Genomic DNA, 26,707 nt, shown 5'->3' with positions numbered 1-26,707 from the left:
CAGATGACAAATGGGTACTCAACATAGTTAACCAAAGTTACAAGTTTTATTTTTACACCTTCCCTGTTCTACAAAGTTAGCCAGACATTCCCAGAACTCTCAGGGCAGAGGTAGAGCATCACATTTCTTGTCTACTGGCTAGGGAGGGGGGGGGCTATAGAGCCAGTTCCTGCAAATCAGACAGGCCTAGGTTTTTATTCAAAACTTTTTCTGGTACCCAAAAAAGGGGGCACCTGGTGCCCTATTCTGGATCTGTCTATTCTAAACATGTTTCTGGTGATTCCCAAATTCAAGATGCTCACTCTTCAACAGTTACTGCCAGTGTTGGACAAGGATTCATGGCTGGTAACTTTGGATCTTAAGGAGGCTTATCTGAACATCCCAATAAGGGAAAGTTGTAGGCAGTTTCTTCATTTCAGGGCTGGGGAGCAATACTTCCAATTCTCTGCACTGCCCTTTGGCTTATCTACTGCTCTGAGGGCTTTTATGAAGTGCCTGGCTCCAGCCATTGCTTTTTGCAGGCAGAGGAACATTCATATTTATCCTTACCTGGATGACTGTCTCATTCAAGCAAACTCCCCAGAACAGTTACAAAAGGATTTGGACTTCATGAAGAACATTCTCACATCTTTGAGTTACACTCTCAACAAGAAGAAGTCAAAGTTGGTTCCTACAAGGGAGATTGTTTTCCTGGGAACGAGTCTGAATACAGCCATCCAGATGGTATTCCTCCCTCAAGACAAACAACAAGATCTGTCGGCTTATTTCAAGAACTTGGCAAGCATGACCCAGCTCTCTGTAAAGCAATTCCTGCAAGCACTGGAGTTCATGGCTTCATGTATCCTGATGATCCCATATGCAAGGCTGCATATGAGAAAACTCTAATGGTACCTCAAGAACCTTTGGTGTCAACACACACACAGGACTTAGACTTGATTCTTCCCCTGATTCTCTGTCTACAAATGGAGTTTCTCTGGTGGGCGACAGCCTGTTCTCAGAACAAGGGTCTGCCTTTCCGCCCAACACCTGCCAGCCAGACTCGCACTACAGATGCCTCAGAGTATGCATGGGGGGCACATCTGGAAGGCAGGGGCATACAAGGGATTTGGAGCACCCAGCAGATTCATCTGCACATAAACTTAAAATAATTGCTGGCAGTGCAGCAGGCCTTGCTGGCTTTCAAGGACCTACTCTACCCTGGGACTCTTCTGATCAGGACAGACAAAACCACAGTCATGTGGTACATCAACAAGTAGGGGGGAACTTACTCTTACCTTTTGTGCAGACACAGCATGAAACTATGTTCCTTAGCAGCTTCCATGGGTATACATCTCATAGCCCAGTATCTTCCAGGGAGGCTAAATTCCTTGGCGGATCAATTGTGCAGGCATGCTGTGGATCCTCACGAGTGGCAACTGAACAAGATAATTTTCCATCACATCACTCAGCATTGGGGCACTCCTCAGGTGAATCTTTTCTCCTCTCTAACCAATCATCTCCTTCCAACCTTCTGCACCAGGGAGTTTCATGACAAAGCATGGAAAGTGGACGCTTTGTCCTTCCCATGGACGCAACTCTCAATTTATGCCTTCCCCCGTCTGTCTCTTCTTCCCAGAGTGCTGCTAAAGATAAGGGATGAAAAACCAAAGGCTATTCTTATAGCACCAGATTGGCCCAGACAACATTGGAATCTCCTTCTTCACAGCCTTTCCCAGGCTCAGCCTTGGCATCTTCCCCTGGTACTAGATCTGTTGGTTCAGGAAGGGGGAAAGTTTCTTCATCCTCATCTTCAAACGCTGCAGTTAACTGCCTGGCTAATACTTTAAATCTTTCCCAGCAGGTTGATGAAGTTCTTCATGAGGCCAGGACACCTAGCACCAGGAAATCCTATGCAGATAAATGGAAGAGATTTTGCTCTTGGATGCTGGCTAAAGGAGAAGACTCTTCTCATCCTTCTCTTTCCCTCATTCTTGATTACCTAGCAGGTTTGCTTAATGGTGGACTTTCCTTTTCTTCAATTAAGATTCATGCTTCAGCAATTTCTGCTCATTGTTCTTATGAGCAACCAAAGAGTTCCAGAGGGGAGCTAGCAATCTTGGACCTCCCAGAAGAGCTCCTACTCCTGCTTGGGATCTTAATTTTGTCCTGGAGAAGCTTACTCTTCCTCCCTTTGAACCTGCTGCCTCTGCAGACTTAAAGTTCCTTTCATGGAAGACTGTCTTTCTTTTGGCTATTACTTCCACCAGAAGGGTTTTGGAGCTGCAAGCCTTAATGGCAGTAGAACCTTTCATTATTTTTCATACAGACCAGGTTTCTCTGAGAACTAATCCCTCCTTTATGCCTAAGGTGGTTTCCAGTCTGACATTTAATCAGTCTATTCATCTGCCTACATTCTTCAATAACCCCCAGAATAAAGGGGAAAGGATTATGCACTCCCTTAATGTGCACAGACAGTTGAGATTTTACATAAATAGGACTAAACCCTTTCAGAAGTCTCAGCAGTTGTTGGTTAGTTTTGCTCCTGGGGCTCATGGTAAAGCTATTTCCAAATAAACCATCTCCAAATGGATTGCTCATTGTATTCACTTTTGTTACCTGCAGAATGGAAAGGCTCTCCCCAGGGTATTAGGACCCATTCCACTAGAGCAGCCTCTACTTCTGCAGCTTTTTTGAGAGGTGTGCCTACTAAGGGCATTCTAGAAGCAGCCACTTGGTCTTCAGTCCATATTTTCACAAAGCATTACAACCTATCTTTGTTTTCTAAGTCTAGGGCTGGTTTTGCTTCTGCAGTTTTGCAAGGCCTCCTTACCAATCCTTAATCTGTGATTCTTCCTCCCCCCTTTAGTTTTCTTCCTGGGCTTTGGATATCAACCCCTATGTTAGGGCTGCAACAGTGAAACATGAAGAACATAGTACAGTTGTATACACTTACCATAAATGTAGATGTTTGAGTTTATTCACTGTTGTAGTCCTGGTTTCCCACCCTCCATTCCCCCTTTTTTCCTAAGGCACAGACTACTTATGTTATTTTTGGATGGCTTTTTTCCAGGGTGTTTCCTTCCTGGATTGGCCTTCTTTTGGGGGCTCCTGACAGTTAAGGCAAGAAAAACTGAGGAAATGGCGTCGGCTGCTTCCCTTTATACCTGGTGTTCTGAGATCAGTTTACAACTGATGGCAGCCAACGTCATATAACAAGGATTCTGGTATTCGGGCTGGCTGAGGGCTACTGGGAGCTGGATAACCCTTATGTTAGGACTGCAACAGTGAATAAACTCAAACATCTACATTCATGGTAAGTGTACACAACTGTACTTTCTCTCCTCTCATGCACTTTTACTAGCTTATTAGTCTAGCACTTTACCAGACTTATTGTAGCAATTATTTTAGCACACAAAAGTGCTACCAGCACTAAATGTTCTACAAGGAAACAGCTCCAGTACTTATTATTAATGCCCAACCCTCAAGGCATGTCTAAAGGTCAGTTCCCTGTGCTTTCTCCTATTAACCTGGTGAACTTGGACATTCTGAGGCAATGTAGCAACTGCCTCATGTACACTGACAACCCTCTCCTTTTACCTCCCAACACTCAGACTTGTGAGAGATGCACTTATATATCCAAAATGAAGCCATGCACTTTCCAGCCAAGACTAGAATAGCTGGTCAAGAGGAGAAGGTCAACACTTGCACCACATCACATGGAACACATAGCCCTCCAGAACAAACACAAGCACTGCCTTCATATAAAAACACAAACCACACACTCACCTTCGCAGAGGCTCTCAATAAAAATCTACCCATACAACAGAGACCTCCAAGACAGAAACGCACTTGACCACCACAACACAATACCAGTCACGAGACACATAACTCACATAAACAGTCTGCCACTCAATTAAAGCCCCTAAGGCAAAAGAGCATGCCCAATACACTAGTCATAGGTTATTCGATAGTGAGGCACACTGATGTCCCACTCACTAAGTTCAATAAGGAGAAAGTAACAGTCAGCTGCCTATCAGGTGCCAGGATCCACCACATAATGCACTCACTCAGGTCCCTCAATAACAATAACAAATATGACTCTGTCATTGTACATGTGGGTGTGAATGACCTGAGATGTACCTCCCTGGACTACATGAAAAGAGACATGGATGAGCTCTCGGATTATGTAGCCCAGGTGGGTATGACCCTACCCCTGAGCAGCATCCTACCATCTCCCAGAATGATACCACAGTACAAGCAGAAAATTATATATTTCAACAATTGGCTAAGTTTCTGGTGTCATTCTAAGGGGCTCCAGTATCTGTCTGCCTGGGACGGCATGATTGACAGACCTCAATGCTTTGCCAGAGATGGCCTGCATCTCTCACCCCTGGGCTTCCAGATACTGGCCAAGGCTCTTGCCACCCCTATAGACCCTTTTTTAGGTGGTGTTCCAAATTACCACCATAACAACTACAAATGAATGCAATCTGAGGGTCATGCTGCTCAACGCTAGAAGTCTAAATCTCAAAATGCAGTCTCTCAAAGCACTCCTTAAAATGGGGAATATCAACATTTGTGCTGTAACAGAGACCTGGTTCAAGGCAGCAGAAAGCACTCCAGCACTACCAGGCTATAACTCATTCTACACCTTTCGATCCCAAAACTTGGACCAAAGCTCCAAAGGTGATGGTGTTTCCATATTCACAAAGGATGCGCACACCTCCATACTGATAGCCCAACATAGCACATCAGAGATACTTCAGGTGCGGCTAATATTGGGTAAGACAGTGATTCAGGTCGTAGCCTGCTAAAGGTCCTCAACCATGTCCCAAGACTCACACTCCATGTTCGTAAGCACCCTGGAGAATATTAGGGTCCAACCTAACACTGTCATACTGGGCAACTTCAATTACGCCTCCATTAACTGGGGAAACTACTCATGTACCAATATACTTGCCCAGTGTTTCCTGGAATAATTAATTAATTAATTAATTAATTAATTCCAATGTCCTGGACCAGTTTGTTCTTACCCCCACTAGAGGTAGCAACATCCTTGATCTGGTCATTACTAACATGGGCCACCGTTGTTCTACACTAATAGTCAACTCCTCCCTGGTTAAATCAGACCACAAACTAATCACCTTGGAAATCCACACCCCCCCCTGCAAAGGTAACCACCATGAAAAACTTCTCCAAAGCTAACTTTGGATTCCTAAAAACAGAGGTGGATAACTTCATGGCACCCATGCAAATGGAGAATAGTTGCATGACCACCAAATCATACACCAATGCACTGTATGAACACGTACCGAATGCATGGATCTCGCCATACCCAATAGAACCAAGACGCTGTCCTCCAAAAAAAGGAAGACAATCTGGTGGTCCCCTGCCATAAACAAACTCTACAACAGAAGGAGGAAACTGATGCGGAATAAGGTAAAGTCCCAAGACTGGAAAAACTCCCTTATCAGCCTCAACAGAAAGTTGAGATCCCTCATCAAATCCTCTAAAGCTAGCTATGAAAACAGAATTGCAGCAGATAGTAAAGACAATCACAAGGCCTTCTATAGTTATGTTAAGAATCTCCATGCAATACTCAGATTTGCTCTGAGCTACTGCATAATGGTTTCTCCTATACCAAGCCAACAGATATTGCCAATATACAGGTCGATAAATTCATTGCCAATTTTACCCCTCTCCCCCCCAAAAGGACCAATCACAATACCAGTAGATTGCCAGGCACCCAGTATTATTTCTGCACAAGTTAAAACAGCACTGTCCAAGGCCAAGAATACAGCTTCTATGGGACCTGACAATATCCCTGGCTGTATTCTACATGAACTACAGAGTGAACTGGCACCTCACATGTGTGCTCTGTTCAATCACAGCCTCACCTCAGGCTTTGTCCCTACTGAATGGTGCACTGCTACAGTCATCCCTCTCCACAAAGGAGGAGTGACTACAGACCCTGGGGGGGGGGGTCTATATCAGAACATCGACGTATTAAAACTTCGAATGTTCTGATATCGAACACTATTCAGCGAATGCTAAGAACAGTGAAGCTGCAGAACAGTGGATTCTTTCCCCGGGAAAAAATTCGGTTGGCCGTTTTTGTGGCTTTGCTATTCTTAGCACTGTGGTGGAAAGTTACGGGTTGGGTTCAGGTAAGTGCGCGATTGTTTGTACGTTAGGGCTAGGGGTGGGTTAAGTGAGTTAGGGTTAGGGCACGGGTTAGGCGTGTGTGCGATAGTGACAGACTATAGGGTTAGGGGAGGTTTAAGTGAGTTAGGGTTAAGGCGCAGGTTAGGTGAGTGGCGATAGTGACAGACCTTAGGGTTAGGGTTTGGGTTAAGGTAAGTGGGTAGATAGTAGTGTATGTTTAGTTTAGTGTAGTGTTAGATGTAGGAATTTAAGTGTATGTGTGTGGTTGCTGTTTGTCTAATGTGCTTGTGTTATGTGTATGTGTTTCAGAGCTTTTCCATGGGAAAAAATTTGCTGTTCTGAATGTTCGATATTTTCATGTTTAGGTGTTTTGGGGCCGATGAAATAGTGTTCGCTACTTTCAACTTTCGATAACATGATATAAACGCACCTTGGAACCTATCGCCCCATTAGCCTAACAAGTCTGATATGCAAAGCTATGGAATGCATCATCATGGACCTATATTAAGACATCCAAAAAACTAATTTCTAGTTTTGAATAATTTGTCATAAATCTAAGAAATGTTCTGCTGCCATTAATATAAGAAATAAAATCTAATAGCCCATTCTCTCTACCTTTCCAGATCAAAAACAAATCATCCACAAATCTTCTGTAAAAAACAACTTGTATACTAAAAAGACCTGTATAAATATAGTTTAACTCTCAGATTAACATAATTAGGTTGGCGTAGCTATTGGCATATGATGTGTCCATAGCTACATCATTCTTTTGTATAAAATATTTATCATTAAACAAAAATATGTTATTATACAAAATCAACTCTAATAAAGCACTTAGAAGTACTGTCTTAGTAGCACTCATTTTATTCTGTTCTATCAAAAACTGTTCCATCCAGTCAATACCTATATTGTTGGGAATGACAGTGAATAACAAATTGACATCTAGTGCCACCAAAAAGCATTAATTTATGTCAAAATTAGCTTGTGTAAACTTAAAAAGATCAACCAAGAACTGTTATGAATCTTGTAACACACGAACCTGTGAATCTATAATAGGTCTCAGATTTTTCTCAATATAAACTGACATAGCCTCTGTTAACCAATGCTGCCCTGAAACAATAGGGCATAAAGGTGGATTAACAGTTTTTTGGATGTATTAATAAAAGTCAGTGATGATGGCATCCTAGATACTATGTTGTATAGAAAACCATGCTATAAAAATAATTTCTTCCAGTAGCATGTACTCACATTTTATATTTGATAATATTGTGCAAGTCCATGGCTTATGAATTTCAAGGGTCAATGCTAGCAGTGGAAATTTTGAAAGAGAAGTTAAGGACTTAGAAGAGAAATTTGTAGCTAGAGGCTACAATAAAAGAGGAGTACATAACACACTGCAAACAGTAGTGAGTAACAGGTCTGGTAAATCCAGGCCATATTTTTCATCTAACCCCCCCAGTAGTGGATGATAAAACGGTTAGCAGCAATGTGTGTAGAATACGAGTTACTTATTCTAGTAGTTCTAAATATGTTGTAGAAGTTATCAAGAAGTTTTGGCCTATCATGACATTAAATCCAAATTTAAGGAATGTAATAGGTGATAATCCCAGCTTCTATTATAAGAAAGCAAGATGTCTGAAACAGATATTATGCTATCCTAAGAAGCTTATTAATGGGAGACCTTCTAATAATAATCATACAATCATAGATGGTGTTACAAAACCTTGCCATTTTTGTAATTATTGTAAATTTATAGACAGTTCAGGACAGTTCAAGCATCCAGATCAGGGTAGAAAGTATGAGTTTAAAGTCTCTGCTACCTGCAGCACTGAACACATAGTTTACTTAGCTCTCTGTATTATATGTAATAAATTATATGTTGGTAAAACAGATAGAGCATTGAGGGACCATATAAGAGAGCATTTATATAATAGTGAAATTAGCTCAGATAGCAATGCTCTTTCCAAATATGTGAAGAATACCTAAACAGCACATAAGTTTGTGTTTCAGGTTATTGGTAAAGTTGAGATTAACAAAAGAAAGGGTAATGTAAGGAACCACACTGAATGCTTGAGAGTAAATGGATAGCTAGGTTAAGAGCAGATTATGCATCAGGTTTAAATGAAAACATACATATTAAACCAATGCTTAAAGCCAGACCACTTTGAAGGTAAAAGTCTGTTTTTAAAAGTTATGTTTTTTAATCAATGTTATATTTTTATAATAATAAGCATGATGTTTGTTTGTTGTTTTTAAATGAACATTTTTTGTATTAAGTTATTTTAAAATCAATTATTCCTTTATGGATTAATTAACTGAGAAGAGCATGTGATTAGGCATGTATATAAGTTCACTCAGTAGGTATTATTCTTTTACTTCTGATGAAGCAGCATATGTAGCTGCGAAAGCACTCATGTTAATTTGGAATAAATAATATTTTTTGTTATATGCAAGCAGCCTGGTTCCGTCTCTTTGCACCATTTTGGCTTTAAATAAATAAATAAGCTGCAGGCTCACTGAACCCATAATAATTCTCCAGGAAGTACTACAACTGTGGTACATTTTGGGTGATGCTTGTATCATGTAGACACCATACAGAAAAGAAGGCTTTCTGTGTAATTTTGTAGCCACTTTCTGATTATGTCTAAACAAAATAAAATCTAAATACCCACTCTTTTCAACAGAAGTTTCAAAAGAAAGTCTTAAGCCACATTTATACCTAGACACTAGATCCTACCCAGTTCAGCTTTGTTAAGGGCAGATCCTGCCTCTTAAACCTGGTCGATTTCTTTGAAACAGTCACCAAGGCCATTGACAAGGGGAAGGTGGTCCACACAGCCTACCTGGACCTCGCAAAAGCCTTCGATACAATACCCCACTCAGGCATTATAGATAAGCTCACCAGCTTAAATATAAACCCCTATGTCACTAGATGGGTTGCAAACTGGCTCAAGGACAGAACCCACATGGTTAGAATTGCTGGAGCCATGTCAGACTCCAAACCAGTTACAAGTGGCGTCCCACAAGGCTCAGTCCTGGGACCTCTCTTGTTCGGTATATATTTCTCAGAGGTACAGGCCAACATGGAAGGACTGTGGCTGACCAAGTTCGCAGATGACTGCAAACTGGGCACCATAATCAACTCTCCAGCCGACACAAGCATCCTCCAAAAGGGCCTCATAGAAACAGACAACTGGTGCCAGAGCCATGGCCTTAAGCTAAATGCCAAAAAGTGTATAGTCATTCCCCTTTGGCAAAAACAGTGCCCACAAATTACCACATAAGTGGTAATCCATTAAGTACGGAAGAAGTAATTAGGGACCTGGGGACCCAAGTTGATAGCAATCTCTCATTTGACAACCACGTGGCCAAAGTGGTTAGAAAAACATTTTATATAGCCCACCTAATCATGAAGGGATTCACATCTAGATCAGGGGAGGTCATCGTGCCTCTTTACTCATCTCTCATCAGGCCCATAATTGAGTACAATGCCCCTTTTGGGATGTAACTTACCAGACACCTGCAGCAACTGGAAAGACCCCAAAAGTACCTCACCAAGAGGATCAAAGGGCTCAAACAGATGCCATATGCTGCCTGGTTAAAGAAACTCCAGCTCTACTCAGTGGCATACCGCCTGCTCAGAGGTGATCTGTGCCTGACGTATAAAGCCATGTCCAACCCGGAATTAATGGATATGCTGCACCTCAGAAAATCCAAATCCCATCGAGCTACATGCTCAAGAGACTTGAACCTCAGCACTGAAATAAATAGGACATGCTGGAGGGACAGATTCATAACCCAGAGGCTCCCTCCACTCTGGAATAAAATCCCAGTCCAGGTTAGGCAGAGTCCCTCATTGACTCTCTTCAAGAGGAATCTTGATGAGTGGATGGGGGATCGTAGGTTTACCCCAAGTATCACTTCTTTGTCACTGTTAGACAGACTCACAGTATACTAACCTCAAAAAAGGGCATAGCAAAATTAATTTAAAATGGGTGGCGAAAGCCAAACACACTCTGGCTAGGCTTATAAATGCCCTAGGGCAGATAGCCTAGTATGAACCTATGAACCTATATATATATATATATATATATATATATATATATATATATATATATATAGATAGATAGATAGATAGATAGATATCATCAGTAAAGCAAACATAACAGTAAACATTGTGTTGAAGAGATTAGTTGAAAACCCAAGGTGAGCCACTAGGATTGTTTTAAGTGATGACTTCTTCTCTGGTTGCTTTTAATTGTCATTTATTATTGCATTTTTTAAATATGCTCCTTAGTTTTTCTGCTGTGTAGTATCATATAATGTTCTGTCTATGATGCTTTATGTGTGATAAAATTCTAACCCAAAAAGACAGTAGATCAATATCCACAAGCTTGCAGTGAGTTTACACCAGTGTAATGAAAACCAGATTGTATCTAAAACCAGCTAAGTATGAGTAACCTTTGATTCATCTGATGTAAAACTAGTGTTCTAAAATTATCATTAGCATTCTAGCTTGAGCTGGAATATTGTAAGTAAAGGACAGCCCAACCTCCTTTTTCTTTTACTCCATATAAGAGTTTCTCTCGATAATATTAACTAAACAATAACACAACATTGATTACCATTTAATTCATCCATTTCTCATTACAGACAGAAGTAAGCATCCACTATCCAACCACATTCTTCAAACTAAATCTAGCATTATTTTCTGAAACAGATCGTCCCATTATATATGACTTCTGTCGAACTGCAGTCCAGAATGAATAACTAAAAACTCAAGGAAGCCTTCAACATTAAGTGTTTAAACTGTAAAGTGTTAGCCGCAGGTGACAGGCAGATCACGCAGAAAAATAAGAGGCAGCTTCCCTAATTATCAAGATATTGTGTGGGATAGTGAGGGGAACATAATTAGGAGTTGGAAGCATAATATAAACCTGTAATTTAGCTACTTTAGCTAGAAGGTTAAAGTGTGCTATGCATAGTATCTTAGCAGCTTACTTTAAAACAAATAAATGTAAAAGGGGTGGTCACGGTGGTGCAGCAGTTAGTATTGTCACCTCACAGTAAGAGGTTCCCAAGTTTGATTCTTGGGGGGGGGTGCCTTCTGTGCAGAGTCTGCATGTCCTCCCTGCAGTCACGTGGGTTTCCTCGGGTGCTCTGGTTCCTTCCCACATTCCAAAGACATGCAGTAGGTGAACTGGACACTCTAAATTGGCTGTAGGTGTGTGTGTGTGCATGCGAGTGAGAGGTACAAATGAACTACCATGGCAGGGCTAGCCAGCTGGTGGTGTAAACCTTGGGTCGAGATGATTGTCACTGCTGAAGTGACACCCCAATCCCATTAGCAAAATGGGAAAAGATGCTGAAGATGGCTGGATGGTAAGGCAGTAAAATAAAATGCTGACACTGTCTCCAGTAGCAGCCAATACACAGTATTTGCTTTAAATGCAGACACAAAGCACTTCCAGTTGTGTCTAGGCCATACAATATGCTGGGGAATACAAAGTGCATTGTGGGAAAAAGAATAACTTGAAAAACAAAATCACATGACTGCAGCAGCCCCGTCATTGCAGCAACCCCAGTTAGGCTGCTTTGAGACAGAATAACTATAAAATAATACAAGCCATCTAGAATATGGAAAGTGAATGCATATTAATAATCCTCAGCCAATTAATCATGAGGTTGGATTTATCTATGATTTTTCACAGTATACCCAAGAGAGAGAGAATACCCAAGATGGCGCATTTTTCAGTTGGCTTGTGATTATTTTATGCAATAAATGTATGTTAAAACACATGGCTTACCCATTTAAATAACTTCTTAGAATCCTCACTTTGTCACTGAGCACATTCATGTGGAGATACCAGTGCTGTGTACACATGCACACCTGAATGTACTTGCTGTCACGTTTGCGATGCTTTGGGTATCCTTAGTTTGAGACACTTGCTGTACAGTTATAGTATTTATTGCTGCATTTCAGAGTCAAGGTCTTGCAAATTTTATGGAATCCCTAACTAAGCATGATGAACTTTTCTTGTTTTTCTTTTGCATGTTTTAAGACATTGCTACTGTCTTTTAATGGTGGAAAATTCATTCTTGAATTGCTTTCTTTGACTAAGTAGACCTTTTTACATTGGTGTTTGTAGTTTGCCACAACTAGAAGGATACAGTTTGGCTAACCAAATGTCTTAAATGGTTAACTATTTCGCAGTGATGAAGAAAATAGAACAATATAATGGAAAGTATGTTTTCAGTTTATGGATGGACTTGTCTTTAATTCTAGTTTATAATAGAAGACTCTTTTGGTGAACCTCAATTCAAGTATATTTGCAAACTTTATTTTAGGTACCTGGCATCTGGTATTTTCTGCAAGCCATGCTGACTGTTTTAAGTAATGGAGAAATGGGTTATAATGCTTCTTTATCCATATTGCTTTGTTGCTTTGATGTGTATCAGTTTTTAATGTGTGTGTGTGTGTGTGTGTGTGTGTGTGTGTGTGTGTGTGTGTGTGTGTGTGTGTGTGTGTGTGTGTGTGCGTGTGTGTGTGTGTGTGTGTGTAACAGGCAATCTTTTGCATTTAAACCTTATAAAACAAAGAGCCCTTTACGTTATCAGAAGTGCCCAAGTAGCATTTTCACCTTGTAGATCTGTTTAATAAAACAGGTTTAGAGATGTAACAACTGATGGTACAAGACTACCAAAATAAATCTAATGTTATGTTAAATGAATTAACCACACTTAATGATAGCATTGTCAAACATAAGAATTTCTTGGGTTATAAGAAAAAGTATAATGATGTTTTTGTGGAAATTGACCAACACTGTTTAAAAATTTTAGATAGGAAGGCCAGAAAATTAGAGAGAGACTTGACTGAATATAGAGAGGGTAAGGCCTATCCAATGCCAGGTAGACATAAGCAGGTAGCTCCTGATTTAGATGGTTCACACATTCCTAACGAAAATAGGAATTTTGTTAGCACACCAAACATGGAGCCAGTCAGAAGGAGTGAGCGTTTAGCTCAAAAAGGTGGTGGAAATCAACCACAGGTTTTTCAATTTCCCCAGGGCAGACCAACGGGGAGAATCAACACATCACATCAACAGAATTGGGGGAGGGCACGCAGGCAGTAACTGATTTTGCAACTTCTACTTTAAACGTGGACATTGGTGCTGGGTTGAAATCAAACTACCAGGTGGTTACCAGTAATAACTTCGGTATTTTCAACTATACAGAGTCTGCTGTCACTCCTGAATTTTTTGATGTTTTCACAAAAGGGTTACACTTTGTTCCCCCTAGACCATCTTTCTTGCCCAGATTGCTCATTGAACTAAAGTTGTTCATTAGAAATTTGAACTTGGCCATTTTTTTCAAAGATTTGACTCCACCAGATAGTGCCATTAGCAGGCACAGTACATTTAACCCACCCACGCACCCTAGTCTTAAAATATTTGACGAGTTAGCAGAGAAAACACTTAGGTCAAGTCTTTCTAGAAATATTAATACTCCCTACAATTATTGTAATTCTCAACTATACTTAGTGGTTGATTCACTAAAGAAAGAGAACATCAGGGTTATGAAACCCGACAAGGGAGGCGGGGTGGTTCTCATGTATAATTTGGATTATGAAAATTCTATTCACAACCTTTTACAGGACATCAATACTTATGAGCAAATTTCGAAAAATGAGCTCAACATTGCTTATGCTAACATTAATTACACTTTGCAAGACCATCTGCTTCAAGGGGCAATTAATGAAAAGCTATTTAATTACCTCTTTGTCCCTAAGCCAAAAATTCCAGTCCTCTTCGGAATTCCTAAGGTCCACAAGGGTCTTGAGCCTCTGAAATTTAGACCTATTGTGGCTGGGGCGGGTGGAATCACAGAACCTCTTAGTAAATTTATGGACCACAACCTAAAACAATTTGTCTCCACACTTTCCTACATTTGTAAGGACTCATGGGAGTTCCTGGCCAGCATCCCCTTGAATGTCTGTACCCCTGACCTTTTAATGGTCACAATAGATGTCATTGAATTATTCCCCAGTATTCCGCACACCACGGGTATTGATTGGTTCAATGAGATCTTAGTTAGTGAATCTGGGTTGAATAACAACCTAGTTAATCTACTAGTTGAATGTATGGACATCATTTTACACAACAATTTTATCTTTTTTAATGGGGAATTTTTCAGGCAAAGAAAAGGGGTGGCCATGGGTGCACCGTGCGCATCAGCATACGCGAACATCGTATTATACAAATGGGAGAAGTTGTATATCCATTCTTCAAAATGGAAAGACTTTATTGTCTTTTACAAGCGTTATTTGGATGACATTTGTTTATTTTGGCAGGGCAACAAAGAAAGTTTTTTCGAGTTTTTTGAATACATTAACTCGACTACTGACTTTCTTTCCTTCACCTATGACATCAGTGAGATGTCTTTGCACTATCTGGATGTACTCTTAACTAAGGACACAGAAAAAACTGATTTCCAAATACAAATTTACAGGAAAAACACCTTTTCAAATGCATTTTTGCATTTTGATAGTTTTCATCCCTATTACATCAAGAAAGGCATAGTCAAAGGCCAACTTATAAGAGCATCTAGGATGTGCAGTTCCCCCATTTTGTTTCTTAAGGAAGTAGAATTTTTGAGAACTTTATTTCTTGAAAGAGGCTATCCCATCCAACTGATCCAGAACATTATTTTGGAAATTGAGGCGAAAAGGGATTCTGTATACCCCCCTCTGTTAGGTAAAGGTTTGCCCTTGCCTACACTGCCAGTAGTCAGTTCCTTGAACACACAGAGGAGTTTTGTGTACACATACACTAATGATGCACAACTGATTGAGAACACTATGCGTTCTTTTTGGCCCATATTGTCATCACAGGAAGACCTTGGCATAGCATTACCTGACAAAATACACTTCATAAGGAAGTGGGACATTAACCTTAAAGGCATGTTTGAACAATCATCTTACACCCAGAGCTCCTTCACCACCATTGTTTCATCTAAAAGGGCAGGGTCGTTTAAATGTGGGATGTGTAACCAATGTCCTTACATTTTAAACGACGATCATGTTCATTTACCATCTAGACGTATAACTTTAAGGGCTCAAGATCATTACTCCTGCACTTCCTCCGGAGTGGTTTACCTCGGGATTTGTCTCACTTGTCACGGTTTTTATGTAGGTAAAACCGAAAGAATGCTTAAAAAGAGAATCTACGAACATGTTTATGAAATTGCTAAGAACAAAGAGACTAATGCTTTTTTCAAACACTCGCTTACTTGTAGTCACATGAACATAAAGTTTTTTGTTCTAGAACGAGTAACTCAAGACCCCAGAGGTGGTGACTGGGAGACTCGTCTTGCCAATAGAGAATTGACATGGCAGCTTAAGTTAGACACCACTAAGTTCCCGGGTATGAATGACAGCATTAGTCTTGCTTGTGTCCTTAGGGCAAACAGGGACAAACTATGATATTTTGTTGGAGTTTATCATATCAAACTGATGTGTGTTTTAAATTACTTTTCACACAATACTTATTTCTAGTGCAAACAAAAGTTCATTGACTTATGTCATCTCCCACTAGTTTTTGCTTCAGGGTGTTACGTCAAAGTTGTTAAGCTTGATTTTTGATTTGACTTAGTAGTATATTATTTGTGTACCCTATTTTTTGGGGCACAATTAAAGCACAACATAACACAAGTTTATTAACATTTGGTTTTGTTATGTTTATTACATTAACATACTGTCCTTGTATTGACCATCAGCTGGTGCTCACTGTGGCATAGTGTTTTCACCCGGTTTAAGTCTTATCTCCTCATTTTTTTGGCTCACATAGGTTTTGACAATAGAACAATAGATGTGGGTTTTAAACATCTTGTAACTCCTCACTGCATTCAAGCTAGCATTAGTTGAAAGCTGCAAAATCATTAGTTTTGCATTAGTTCTAATGTCAAGGTTTATTATTTATGATTATTTTCAGCATTTTGTTTAAAGAAATTTTTTGGTTTTAAATCCAAGTTTTAGAGAGCTGTAATTGGCATTTTTAAGTTGTGCAAAGCATTTTAAAACAGTTTAACTGAATGTTTTATTTAATTAATTGACTCTGATTATTGTAATTGGTGATTTTTAATTGTTTAATTGGCTCAGCAGTTTAATATAAATGCACTGCACTGCCAGAACAACATTGTAACTTGACAAAGCCTGGGATTGCCAGGCGAAAGCGCTTGTTTTATTCTGTATTAAAGAAGATTTTGTTTTCTATGCTGTTTCTGGAGTTGGATTTTCACCAGTTTATCTGCTTTTACAAGGAGGTTTCTCAGTGAGATTTGTTAACTTTGGGCATTTTGCTCTACAACTACAATTTGTCCTGGAAGCCTTGGTACGCTGACTTCTTGCCAGCACTGTTTCTTAGTTTGTTTTTTGCCTTATTAGCATTTTCACCTTACAGTAACATGATCTGTAAATGTTGTCCCAACATGTTTCAGATGTTGACGGCTACTCTTTTTGTGTATTCTTCACAGGTACCTTTGTGTCAGCATTCACAGTGCTTTGTGGTGCTCGGACAGATTTGCCAGAGAGACACATGTGCTGTGTGTTTTGGCTAAATATTGCTGCAGCCCTGATCCAGATTTTGACGGCTATCGTTATGGTGGGCTGGATCATGAGTATATTCTGGGGAATGGACATGGTCATCCTAGCCAGTAAGGAAAAGCACCTTCTATTTATTTCTACTTTTTACACTCCTCCCTTTATAAATTGTTTTCTTCTTGTCTTCCTGTTTTTGTTTATGTTTACTTTAATAAGTCATCTGTATTTAGATAAATGTTTGTTGGTTGTTGCCATATGGCGATATTATTATACATCATAACACAAAGACACATGCATAGACATACCTATGCATGTAAACAAAGATGGAAATGCACAGGAATACAATCTTGTACAAATAATACACAGCATACATGATTTCATTGTGAAACAACACAACTAATGAAAATAAATGTCTGCATGTAAACATGTTCTTTTAGCATTTAAATCATATACACATACTCAAGTGAAGGGCTGCAGTTTTTTGCTTTTGGCAAAACTTTTGTCAGCTTGCCCTACAGCCAGCCTTCTACCATTAGTATCATTAGTGGCTGCCACGTTGTGAATGTTGTACTTCACTTACAACCACTGATTATGCCGATATAAAGTGAATCAAATATGAAACTAGCATGGGGGAGACATGACCACTGTCTTTTTGAAGGGTAATACTTTAATCAGATGGAAAAGCTCAAATGACACAAATGCATGCTGGAAATCCATGTTTAAATCTGTAGATCTCTGACTATGATATCTGCATGTCTTTGCCATCTTGGGAAAGACTGAAGTCTGGCATATGTATTTCTGTTCCCTAGTGTCCCATTGTCATGTGCCCAGTTGCCAGGCATACATTTCAGCAAGAACTAGAGCTTTCCTGCTAGGGTATCTCCTACCACATGGCACCACCACCAAATTCACCACCACAATGGCTTAGTTGCAATCCCCAATCAAAGTGGAGCATTCATATAATGCTGTTCACCCTGAAGTACACCCACATGGGCTCCCTGTTAACCCTTGTGAACCTGTTAACTGATGTGAAATGCCACTACTGACATAGTTCTTTGTTACTTCCTCAACATCACTGATTTTCACTTTTAGACCACATGACATCTTCATTAATGGAGCATCTCAGAACAAGCTGGCTTTCTTCTTTCACTGATTTACTAGTGAGCATGTGTGCATGTCTACTTTATATATATTAAGCGTACCTTGCATGGCCTACAGTGGAAATGTGGAGAAGATATCTTGATGACTGCTAAATAGTTTCTGAGGAAAGTTTATCTCAGCTGCCATCTTCCGGTGCATCTCATAACAGTAGTTAACTTTATTTATCATGTTCAGCCAGTAATGATGTATACCAAATTACATTTTTGGATGTTTTGATGCATGGTGATACTTTTATACAAATAGTTTTATGCACAAAATTGAATACTAAAAATATGGTTTACCTAGCAGTTGTTCAGGTTATATTGTAAAAAATATTCTAAGTGTCACTTTCTGAAAGCTAAGAATATATGCTGAAATATGATTTATTTTATATCTGAGATAGAATTTGTGGGCCAATTATTAGAAATGAAAAAACTGATGCTAGCCTGAAACAGTTCTCCCCAAGACTAAACAGCAAACTTTGTCTTGTAGGATGAGGGAAATTTAACATGTAATAATCGCAAAACGACACATTCTGATTTAGTGGAGTTAATCACCATTTACGGCACCAGCAGATGGCAGATCAAATGCCTTTTAAAGAAGCCTTGAGGCATTGTATTAGTCTCAGAGTGATGTCCCCTGTACATCAATGGCCACCTGACATATAGAAAGGAAGTAATGTTTTACAGGAGCAGTAAACAAGGTGTTGGGATGTCAAGGTCTAACAGAGCAAATATATTAACTCTTCCACTGATGAAGCAGGTTTGTGGCAAATGCTCAAACTGAAGGTTTGTGGGCAAGACAAAGGCATATTTTAATGTACATTGTACACACTGTTTTGTTATTAAACATATTTTAACTTGCTATATCCAGTGGGTAATTTGTTTAATAGCATATGCTTGCAATGTGTTTTATAATGGAAAAAATCCTTGATTGTTTCATTAACATACAAGTGAAAAAATATAAATATATTTATGAGCAGATGTAATGAAAAACATTCTGGTTAAGCATAAAAATGTTCATAGAATGATTTATTTTATGTTTTTTTGTGTGAAAGTATATAAATATATTTATGAGCAGGTATAATGAAAAACATTCTGATTAAGCATAAAAATGTTCATAGTATGATTTCTTTTATGTCTTTTGTGTTTGCTAGTCCAGCCGTCATAGACCAGTCTGTATGCATTTTAGAAAGAAAGCACTAAAAAAGAGTCCTTATAGATACTAATGAAAACAAAGTAGATGCTGGCTTAAATCACTTTGTATCCCTCTTATGGGATAACGCAATACTTTATATATGACACTGGTATGTATCTGGTAGTGCTATTTGCTGTTATGCATACATTCAGTATGGTTATCCAACTGGTAGGTGAAATTTGAACTCATGAGCTTCGACTGCTCGAGCTTCAATTCTGATGATCAGAGTTCCTCCAAAAACAATCTGCCAGTGAGTTTGCAAGAAGTGATTCCCTTTTTGGGGAATTTCCCCATTTTACAAGTTACTGCGACCTCGGAGTTGGTATATATAAGTTTGACACTTTAAAAACTGTTTTTTGGCAAATGCAGTTTGGGGATCTCGTTACAATTGCTTTTGTCCACTCGTAGTGGAAGCATTTGGTACATTGTATGATGTTTACTATTGAATTTTACTGTAGATACAGGATAATGCTCAGTGAAATGCATTTACACCTTAAAGCAGGTTAACTTTATTCTGCCACCAGCATTTGTGAAGGTTAAGAATAATCCATTAATCTAATTTGCAATCATCTGAAATTCTTACCTCAGATAAGTAAACTGCAGAACCAAGGTCACCTTGTTAAATGTGTTATTTCTTTCCATGCAAACTCTAACAGTTTATGAGATGTGTTACCATTAAAATTTAATATGTTCATGAAGAATTAAAAAGCAGAAATGAAATGTTTTACTGAAAATAGCTCTTCCCACTCAGAGTCTGCTGCAAAACAAAAATTGTCTTATTTCTTGAGATACACCAATTTCTGTGCTTTGTATCATACAAGTTAGAATGGTATATTTTCTTTTATAGGGAGGGGAGTAAAAAAATCAAAGTGGTCTATTTTTCTATTAAAAAAATCTTTTTGAAAAATCATTATTTTTGGTTGCTCTAAACTGGTAATTTGCATACTGCGGAAGCTAATTCATCTTATTAACTCTCTGTATGTTAAAGAAACTTGCAATGAATGCAGTGCATGGCTCACTGCAACAGACACACACACACACACACACACACACACACACACACACACACACACACACACACGCATTTTCACATGTAGTAGTGTGTCAAGCAGAAAGAGAACATGTACATATATATGGTTATTTAAATGCATTAGCACTCACTTCCTATAGTGGAGATGACCTATTTACAGATGTCATTCATGTATGCATATAGTTTTGCTAATAAATAGAGACAAGGCTTCAGAGCCAGTTGCAGCCCTACTGCTGTGCTTAGCTTGAAGAGGTGTATTACTCTGGTGGACTGTTCTGGCCTACTGAAAATGCTAGTGAGGTATTCCAGGGAAGCAGCATTTGATAATTAGCCGTGTGCTCTCTCCCAGAAATTCTGGTGATAAATGAATTATGCAGCCAAGTGATTCATAGAACCAGTCATCTACATAAATCCTTACCTGTAGCCGCATTAAAGTGGCCAAAAGTTCATGGCCACTTATTACTCTGAACAGGACTGATCACATTAGAAGTAGATATTGGGGTGTTTAATGGCTAGGTAGTGTTGGGGGGGTGCATGTGTGTGTGGTGTGTGTGTGTGTGTGTGTGTGTGTGTGTGTGTGTGTGTGTGTGTGTGTGTGCGCGCGCGCACTTGGTAATATATGTGTGTGTGTAGGGGGGGGACTGCCATACTTAAACTCCCCTTGATTAACAGGTAAATCCTGCAATACTGGGAGGGAGACACTAGACACCAGAAAGTGAAAAATATATCCCTAAGTTGTTTCAAAAGTTAATAGAATAACACGAAAGACACATGGATGGAACACTAGACACAAGGGACTATCCTGACTAATATCCTAATCCACTTACAAAGTTAAGAGAACATGAATTTTGGTGCACAAAGCATGGAATACTGGGAAGTATGAAACCCTTGCATTTGGCATTATTGACTGACTGTAATGGTCCATTGTACATGGGGACCATGTTCAAGACTGGGGTGGCGACACTATATGACACCAGGGATTCTTTCTAAATATTACTCTAATCCACTTAAAGACTAACTAGAGCAACAAGTCTTGCATCACAATGCATGCTCTGAGCAATAAGAAGAACAAAACTGTAATAACTAGCATCACTGACTGTAGTCATTTATGATTTAAAAGGGATGGGGAAATGTAAGAAGCAACATCAAAGATGTTCTGTTAACTCAGGGACACATAAAAATTAAGGAGGTCTGTATGTGAGCACACGCACACGTCTGTGTGTGTGTGTGTGTGTGTGTGTGTGTGTGTGTCTCTGTCTGCCTGTTTGTTTGAATATGTGCATGTGTGTGGGTGGAGTGAATGAGGCCAGTACCATAGCCATGGTGGGACAAAGGGGGCAGCCACCTGAGGTACACAGTATTAGGAAGCACAATTGAGAGGTGTCAGTCACTCAGTAGTGCAGTACCACTCTTCATTATGTACCAGTATTTCTGAATGCCGCTACAGATATGAATCATGATACTGCTTTTTAGGACAGCAGAACTGATGAGGTTCAGTGATTCATGTGTGATACAAGTTGCTACAATTTTAAATGCATAGACAAGACTAGGGAATGGCACTAGATACTAGATGAGCCAGCTATAGCTGTGAATGATGAGATGGGGGTGGCTGTGCTAACACAATGCATCGGCTGCAAGTAGTGATTACCACAATGGTAACATAAAAGGGTTTGTTAGTACTTACTGTAATCACTGAGCAGTCGTCATGCAAATTAGCTGATAATGAGATAGTTTTTTCATTGGGTGTTTCTGATTCCATGGTTTCTGTGATGACACTAACAGGTCGTTCTTTGCCAAAGCCTTACTGCTTCAACCTAGCCTGTGTTTGAATCTTGACCTGAATCCTGTACTGTCTACAGGTTTGATGGAAGCTATGTAATGCAATGAAGGTTGTTCTGTATCAGTGCTATTTCCTATTTAATTAAGGACAAGAATGTTGTTCCTTAAATTAACATTAATTTCCTTGATTAGATTCATCTCTATGGCAGTGAAGAATACAGTGAAAGACGTGGATTTTACATGTTTCAATATCTATGCATAACTGCCTGTGTTATTTAATAAAATGCTGAAGAAACTAGAGCCAAAACCATTTGTAGTAACATTGTTGATTCGTTTTTGACAATAAGTTGATTAGTGGACAAGCTCTCTCCAGAGTTATTCTTGACAGTATCATGGACCAGCACTTCCCCACAAATTCTTTAGGCAGCCTGACTGAGGTGGGTATCTTGAGAGATTGTAAGAATTGTCTCATGCTGTCTGATGATCATCTATTTCTCAAATAGCATAACACAGTGTGTGAGAGATGTACATATTTAATATCCTTGTAGGCAAAAATCTCACACACAGTAAACTCAGGCACCAAAATTTATAGCAGTGCACCACACATCAAGCCTCTTCAAGGATCACAGTACACATAATCCATCATATGCTGAGGTTCTAAAGGCTAACTTGTGTAAACCTGAAAGACCTCCAAAACAGCACTGGCAGCAAGTTAAGCCTATCTCCTCACATAGCACAAGCAGTCCCAAAGTCATAGATGCTGAGCCCGTATGGCAGGTATTGACCCAACCACACATTCCTGTTATAGGTGACTCAATTGTAAGACATGCAGATGTGCCACTTACCAAGTTGAGTAGGGAAAGAATAATGGTTAGTTCCTTGTCTCATGTGGGGATCAAAAAGATCACACATGTACTCAAGTCCTTGAACAAGTACCAGTATTACTCTCATCAGTCATGCCAATGCCAATGACTTCAGGTGTACCTCTTTGGATTATATGAAGAGAGACATGATGGAGCTCTCAGACTATGAGTCCTACATGGGTATAAGCCTAGCATTGAGCAGAATTCTACCTTCTCCAAGGATGATGCTGTGATATCACAAAAAATAATTGACTTCAATAACTGGCTTAGTTTTGGTCATTCAAGGAGGGTCTAATATTTGTCAGCCTAGGAGGATGTGATCGACAAACCATGCTGCTTCACCAGGGATGACCTCCACCTGTCCCCTCTGGGGTTTCAATTGCTGGTACATTCCTACCCCAAAATGCCTTTTTTAGGCAATGCTAACCTGATAAACCTACCAACATAACAAAACACGCAATGGAAAATATGATTGTTACTGATCGATGCTAGGAGCCTAAACAAGAAACTCCACTATGTACAAGCCCTTCTCACACTGGAGGACAATTGACATCTGTGTAGTGACACAGACATGGTTTAAAATAGCAGAGAGAACTACGGTTGCGCAGAGCTACAATGTTGTCCATATGTTTAGACCAGCTACTGCACAAGTGGGGAAAAAAAAGTGGAGGTATCTCAATCTACATACAGAAGAGACTCACATCAAGGTTGGTAAAGCTGCATGATGCACTAGGGCTTCTTCATGTCCAAATAACCATGAGAAAGGTCCTGCATCATATATTAGCTAGGTACAGAACTCCCTCTATGACACAAGAAAGCCACAACACCTATCTACAGGAACTAGAATCACTCAGTATTAAACCCAATACCATTTTCCTGAGTGATGTAAACTATCCAACTATAGACTGGGAAACCTACACCACCACTAGTGCAAAAGCATAGAGATTCCTGGATTTTGTCAATACAAATTCCCCAGAACAATTAGTCAAGAGTACCCGCTATGGGGAATAACATCTTCGATCTTCTTCTTACTAATAGTGGAGCATCTTGCACTGTCCATTGCATACTTGCATCACTTGTTAGGTCTGACCATAAAGCAGTCCCCTTTGAAATAAAACTGAAAACAGAGATCCCTTTCACCTAAGGAGGTACATTTAGAAATTTCTTTAAGACAAACTATCTACTTGTACGTGATACATTGGCAAGCTTCAGATACCCACCAAATTCAGTTAATGGCATTGAATATGCAAAACTGTATACCACCAGACTATACCAGTATGTAAACAGCTGCAGAGATGCAGCTGTACCCCATAGGAGTAAATGCAGGGCAAACCCCTGAAACAAACCACATGGTAGAACCATAATATCAGGAAGCTTTATAATAAAAAGAAAATAATGTTGACAAAAAGTATGAAGAGCAATTCCCAGAATGATAGAACCCATGTCACTGAAATAAAAAAAAAACCTCAGGAGCCTAATAAAATTCACTACAGCCATGTTTGAGACTAAAATAGATATCCAAGCCAAAGGCAATCAAAGCACAAAGCAACAATGTGCTGAACTGATTGTGAATGATGTTACCTACAAGAAGGCTGAAGATACATAGCGAACCTACTGGCTGATAACTGTAGCTCTAACTTTCCTCCTTTCTCCCCTCTATCTTTCCCTCAAGATATACCTGAAACTGGCTCACTTTCAGCTATCACACAAGACCAAGTCCTAAAAGTGTTATCAGAAGCTAAAAATACTGCATTGATGTTTCCTGACCATATCCCTGGATGCATCTTAAATGCATGAAGCATGATTTAGCCACACCTGTAACAAAACAATTCAGTTTCACTGCCCATTCAGGTTTTGTACCAAATGAATAGAGAAAAGATACAGTCATTCTGCTGCATAAGAGAGGACCATCCATAGTCCCAGGTAATTACAAACACATAAGCCTGACCAGTCTCATATGTAAAGCCATAGAAAGACTTATCACAGAATTAATCAATCAGGACATAGGGAACCTCCAAACACTGGGCTGGGCTCAGTTTACATTCATCAAGACAGGTCATGCTAACTCAACCTGATAGATTTACTTCACATCATCAAATCAAATGGCATCAGAAATACTCGGTCTAGGGATCTAAACCTCTTGTAGACATCAACAGAATGGTTTGGAGGGACAGGTATATCTCACAGAGGATACCTCTGCTCTGGAACAGACTCTCATCCACTTAAAACAAAATTCATCCATGTCAATATTCAAGCATAACTTAGATCTGTGGATGGGAAGCAGAAAATTTACCCCAGGACTGTCCCCTGTACTACTAATGAACAGAGGCAGTTCCCAGATGCTTTATCCATTGAATGGGTCCCCTCAAATTATACCAGTCATTCTCATTAGGGGTAATAATATATAATTATCGACCATGGGGTGGGTAAGATCAATCTCTAGCTAAGTGGGATAGGTTCATTCAAGCAGAAAAAGGGAAACTAGCTATGTTTAAAAAGGTCCTCAAGGGCAGCTGGCTTACTACTTGATATTTTGTTTCCACTGCTACATCTACAGCAATTCTGTTAATCTCCTAGAAAAGCTATAGTGTGTTTTCTTTGTTTTCTGAGAGCATTCACATATTCATCATAAAGACTGGTAATATAGTACTGTGAGCTTTGATTATAAAACTGATGGTAGTGTACTAAATTCAGAACCTGTCACAGTTACAGTGGACACATTTTACTTTCATTAAAGTCATTTGAGATAGCTCATTTAATACTAAAGAGAATATCATAATAATGAAAAATAATTATGCCATTTTACAATTTTTTTTTGTAAATTTAAATGTTTATTAATTGGTTTAATATTTCCTGTTATTTAAGAGAAATTGATATATAAAGGTGTTTGTGATTGCTGTTTTATATTCTGAAGAAGTCTAAGTTGGTTCAGGATGAAAGTGCTAAATAAATTCAAGTAATTTTTTTACCATTGGTGGTTTGAATGTAGGTAACGCCATGACCTTCACCAGAATATGCAGTTTAGAAAATGGATGGATAGACTGCTTTAGGAAAACCCAGTCTCAGCAGCCCTGAATTGTGAACTTTCTGCATTTGTAGAGTGTTCTCGGGTCATGCTACTAGTTCTCCCTGTCTCCAAGTACCACTCATGTTTCCTACATCTTCCTTTAACTCAGTATTTGCATTATGTTGCTCTTTGAAACTGTACTAACAGGTCATAAGAGTATTCTGATGGTTTGTGTGTGGTAGGGTGGGGTTGCATCACATGATATAGTATCTGCCTAGTATTATTGGTCATTGCATTAGGATGATGGTGCATAATTTCTTTAACATTTACCTTTGAATTAAATTAAATGTTGCTATACAGCTCTTGCAGTTGGATTACTTGTTCAGTAACACTTTATTAATAATTTATTTAACCATTTTAATTTTTGTTATAAGATGAATATCTTCTGGTGTAATAATATTTAAATATTCAGTGTTTATTTGTTATTTCCTTTGTTAATTGATATAGGCCAACTGAGGCAATTCAAGCCTCTTTTCAGTGGCAGCTTGAGGAGAAAAGCTCCAACAGTGCAAGAAGTTCAACATGTTACATAATGCAGATACAGTATGCAGATGACTGGTAATAGAGATGCATATCCTACAAAGAAATACACATAGTAACTAAAAGTAAATCCACATGTTTTATAGACGTTACCAGAACTTGGTTCATTGCTTTGATTCCACTGAGCTCTAGAGCAGGTGGATAATAAATAACCATATTTAATACAGATTAAAAAAATAAATAAAATATAATAGTTCAAATATGTAGTGGTTACTGCTTGTGATGCAACTGAAAAGTGAGAGGATGTAGTAAGTATGAAAAGACATGAGTGATATCGAGAGGTATTAACTATGCAAGTGCATATGGTAGAAGACAATATAGCTTGAGGAAAGGGAAGGAGTATGAACAAA

At 39.2% G+C, this 26,707-nt stretch overlaps 1 protein-coding gene across 2 annotated transcripts in view; it reads left to right on the top strand.

Annotated features, from left to right (window-relative positions):
• STUM (stum, mechanosensory transduction mediator homolog) overlaps positions 1-26,707 on the top strand; it is a 729,290-nt gene that overhangs the window by 322,152 nt on the left and 380,431 nt on the right. For both annotated transcript variants that reach the window (XM_044059626.1, XM_044059616.1), the window contains exon 2: positions 16,675-16,854. In XM_044059626.1, coding sequence (XP_043915561.1) covers positions 16,675-16,854 — 180 coding nt within the window. The remainder of the gene's footprint in view (positions 1-16,674; positions 16,855-26,707) is intronic.

The sequence above is a fragment of the Protopterus annectens genome, chromosome 1.part2 (genome assembly GCF_019279795.1).
Source record: "Protopterus annectens isolate FY-2018-M chromosome 1.part2, PAN1.0, whole genome shotgun sequence".
In the NCBI taxonomy this organism is placed as follows: Eukaryota; Metazoa; Chordata; order Ceratodontiformes; family Protopteridae; genus Protopterus; species Protopterus annectens.
The sequence above is the reverse complement of the archived record's forward strand: the minus strand, read 5'-3'. Positions and strand labels throughout refer to the sequence as shown.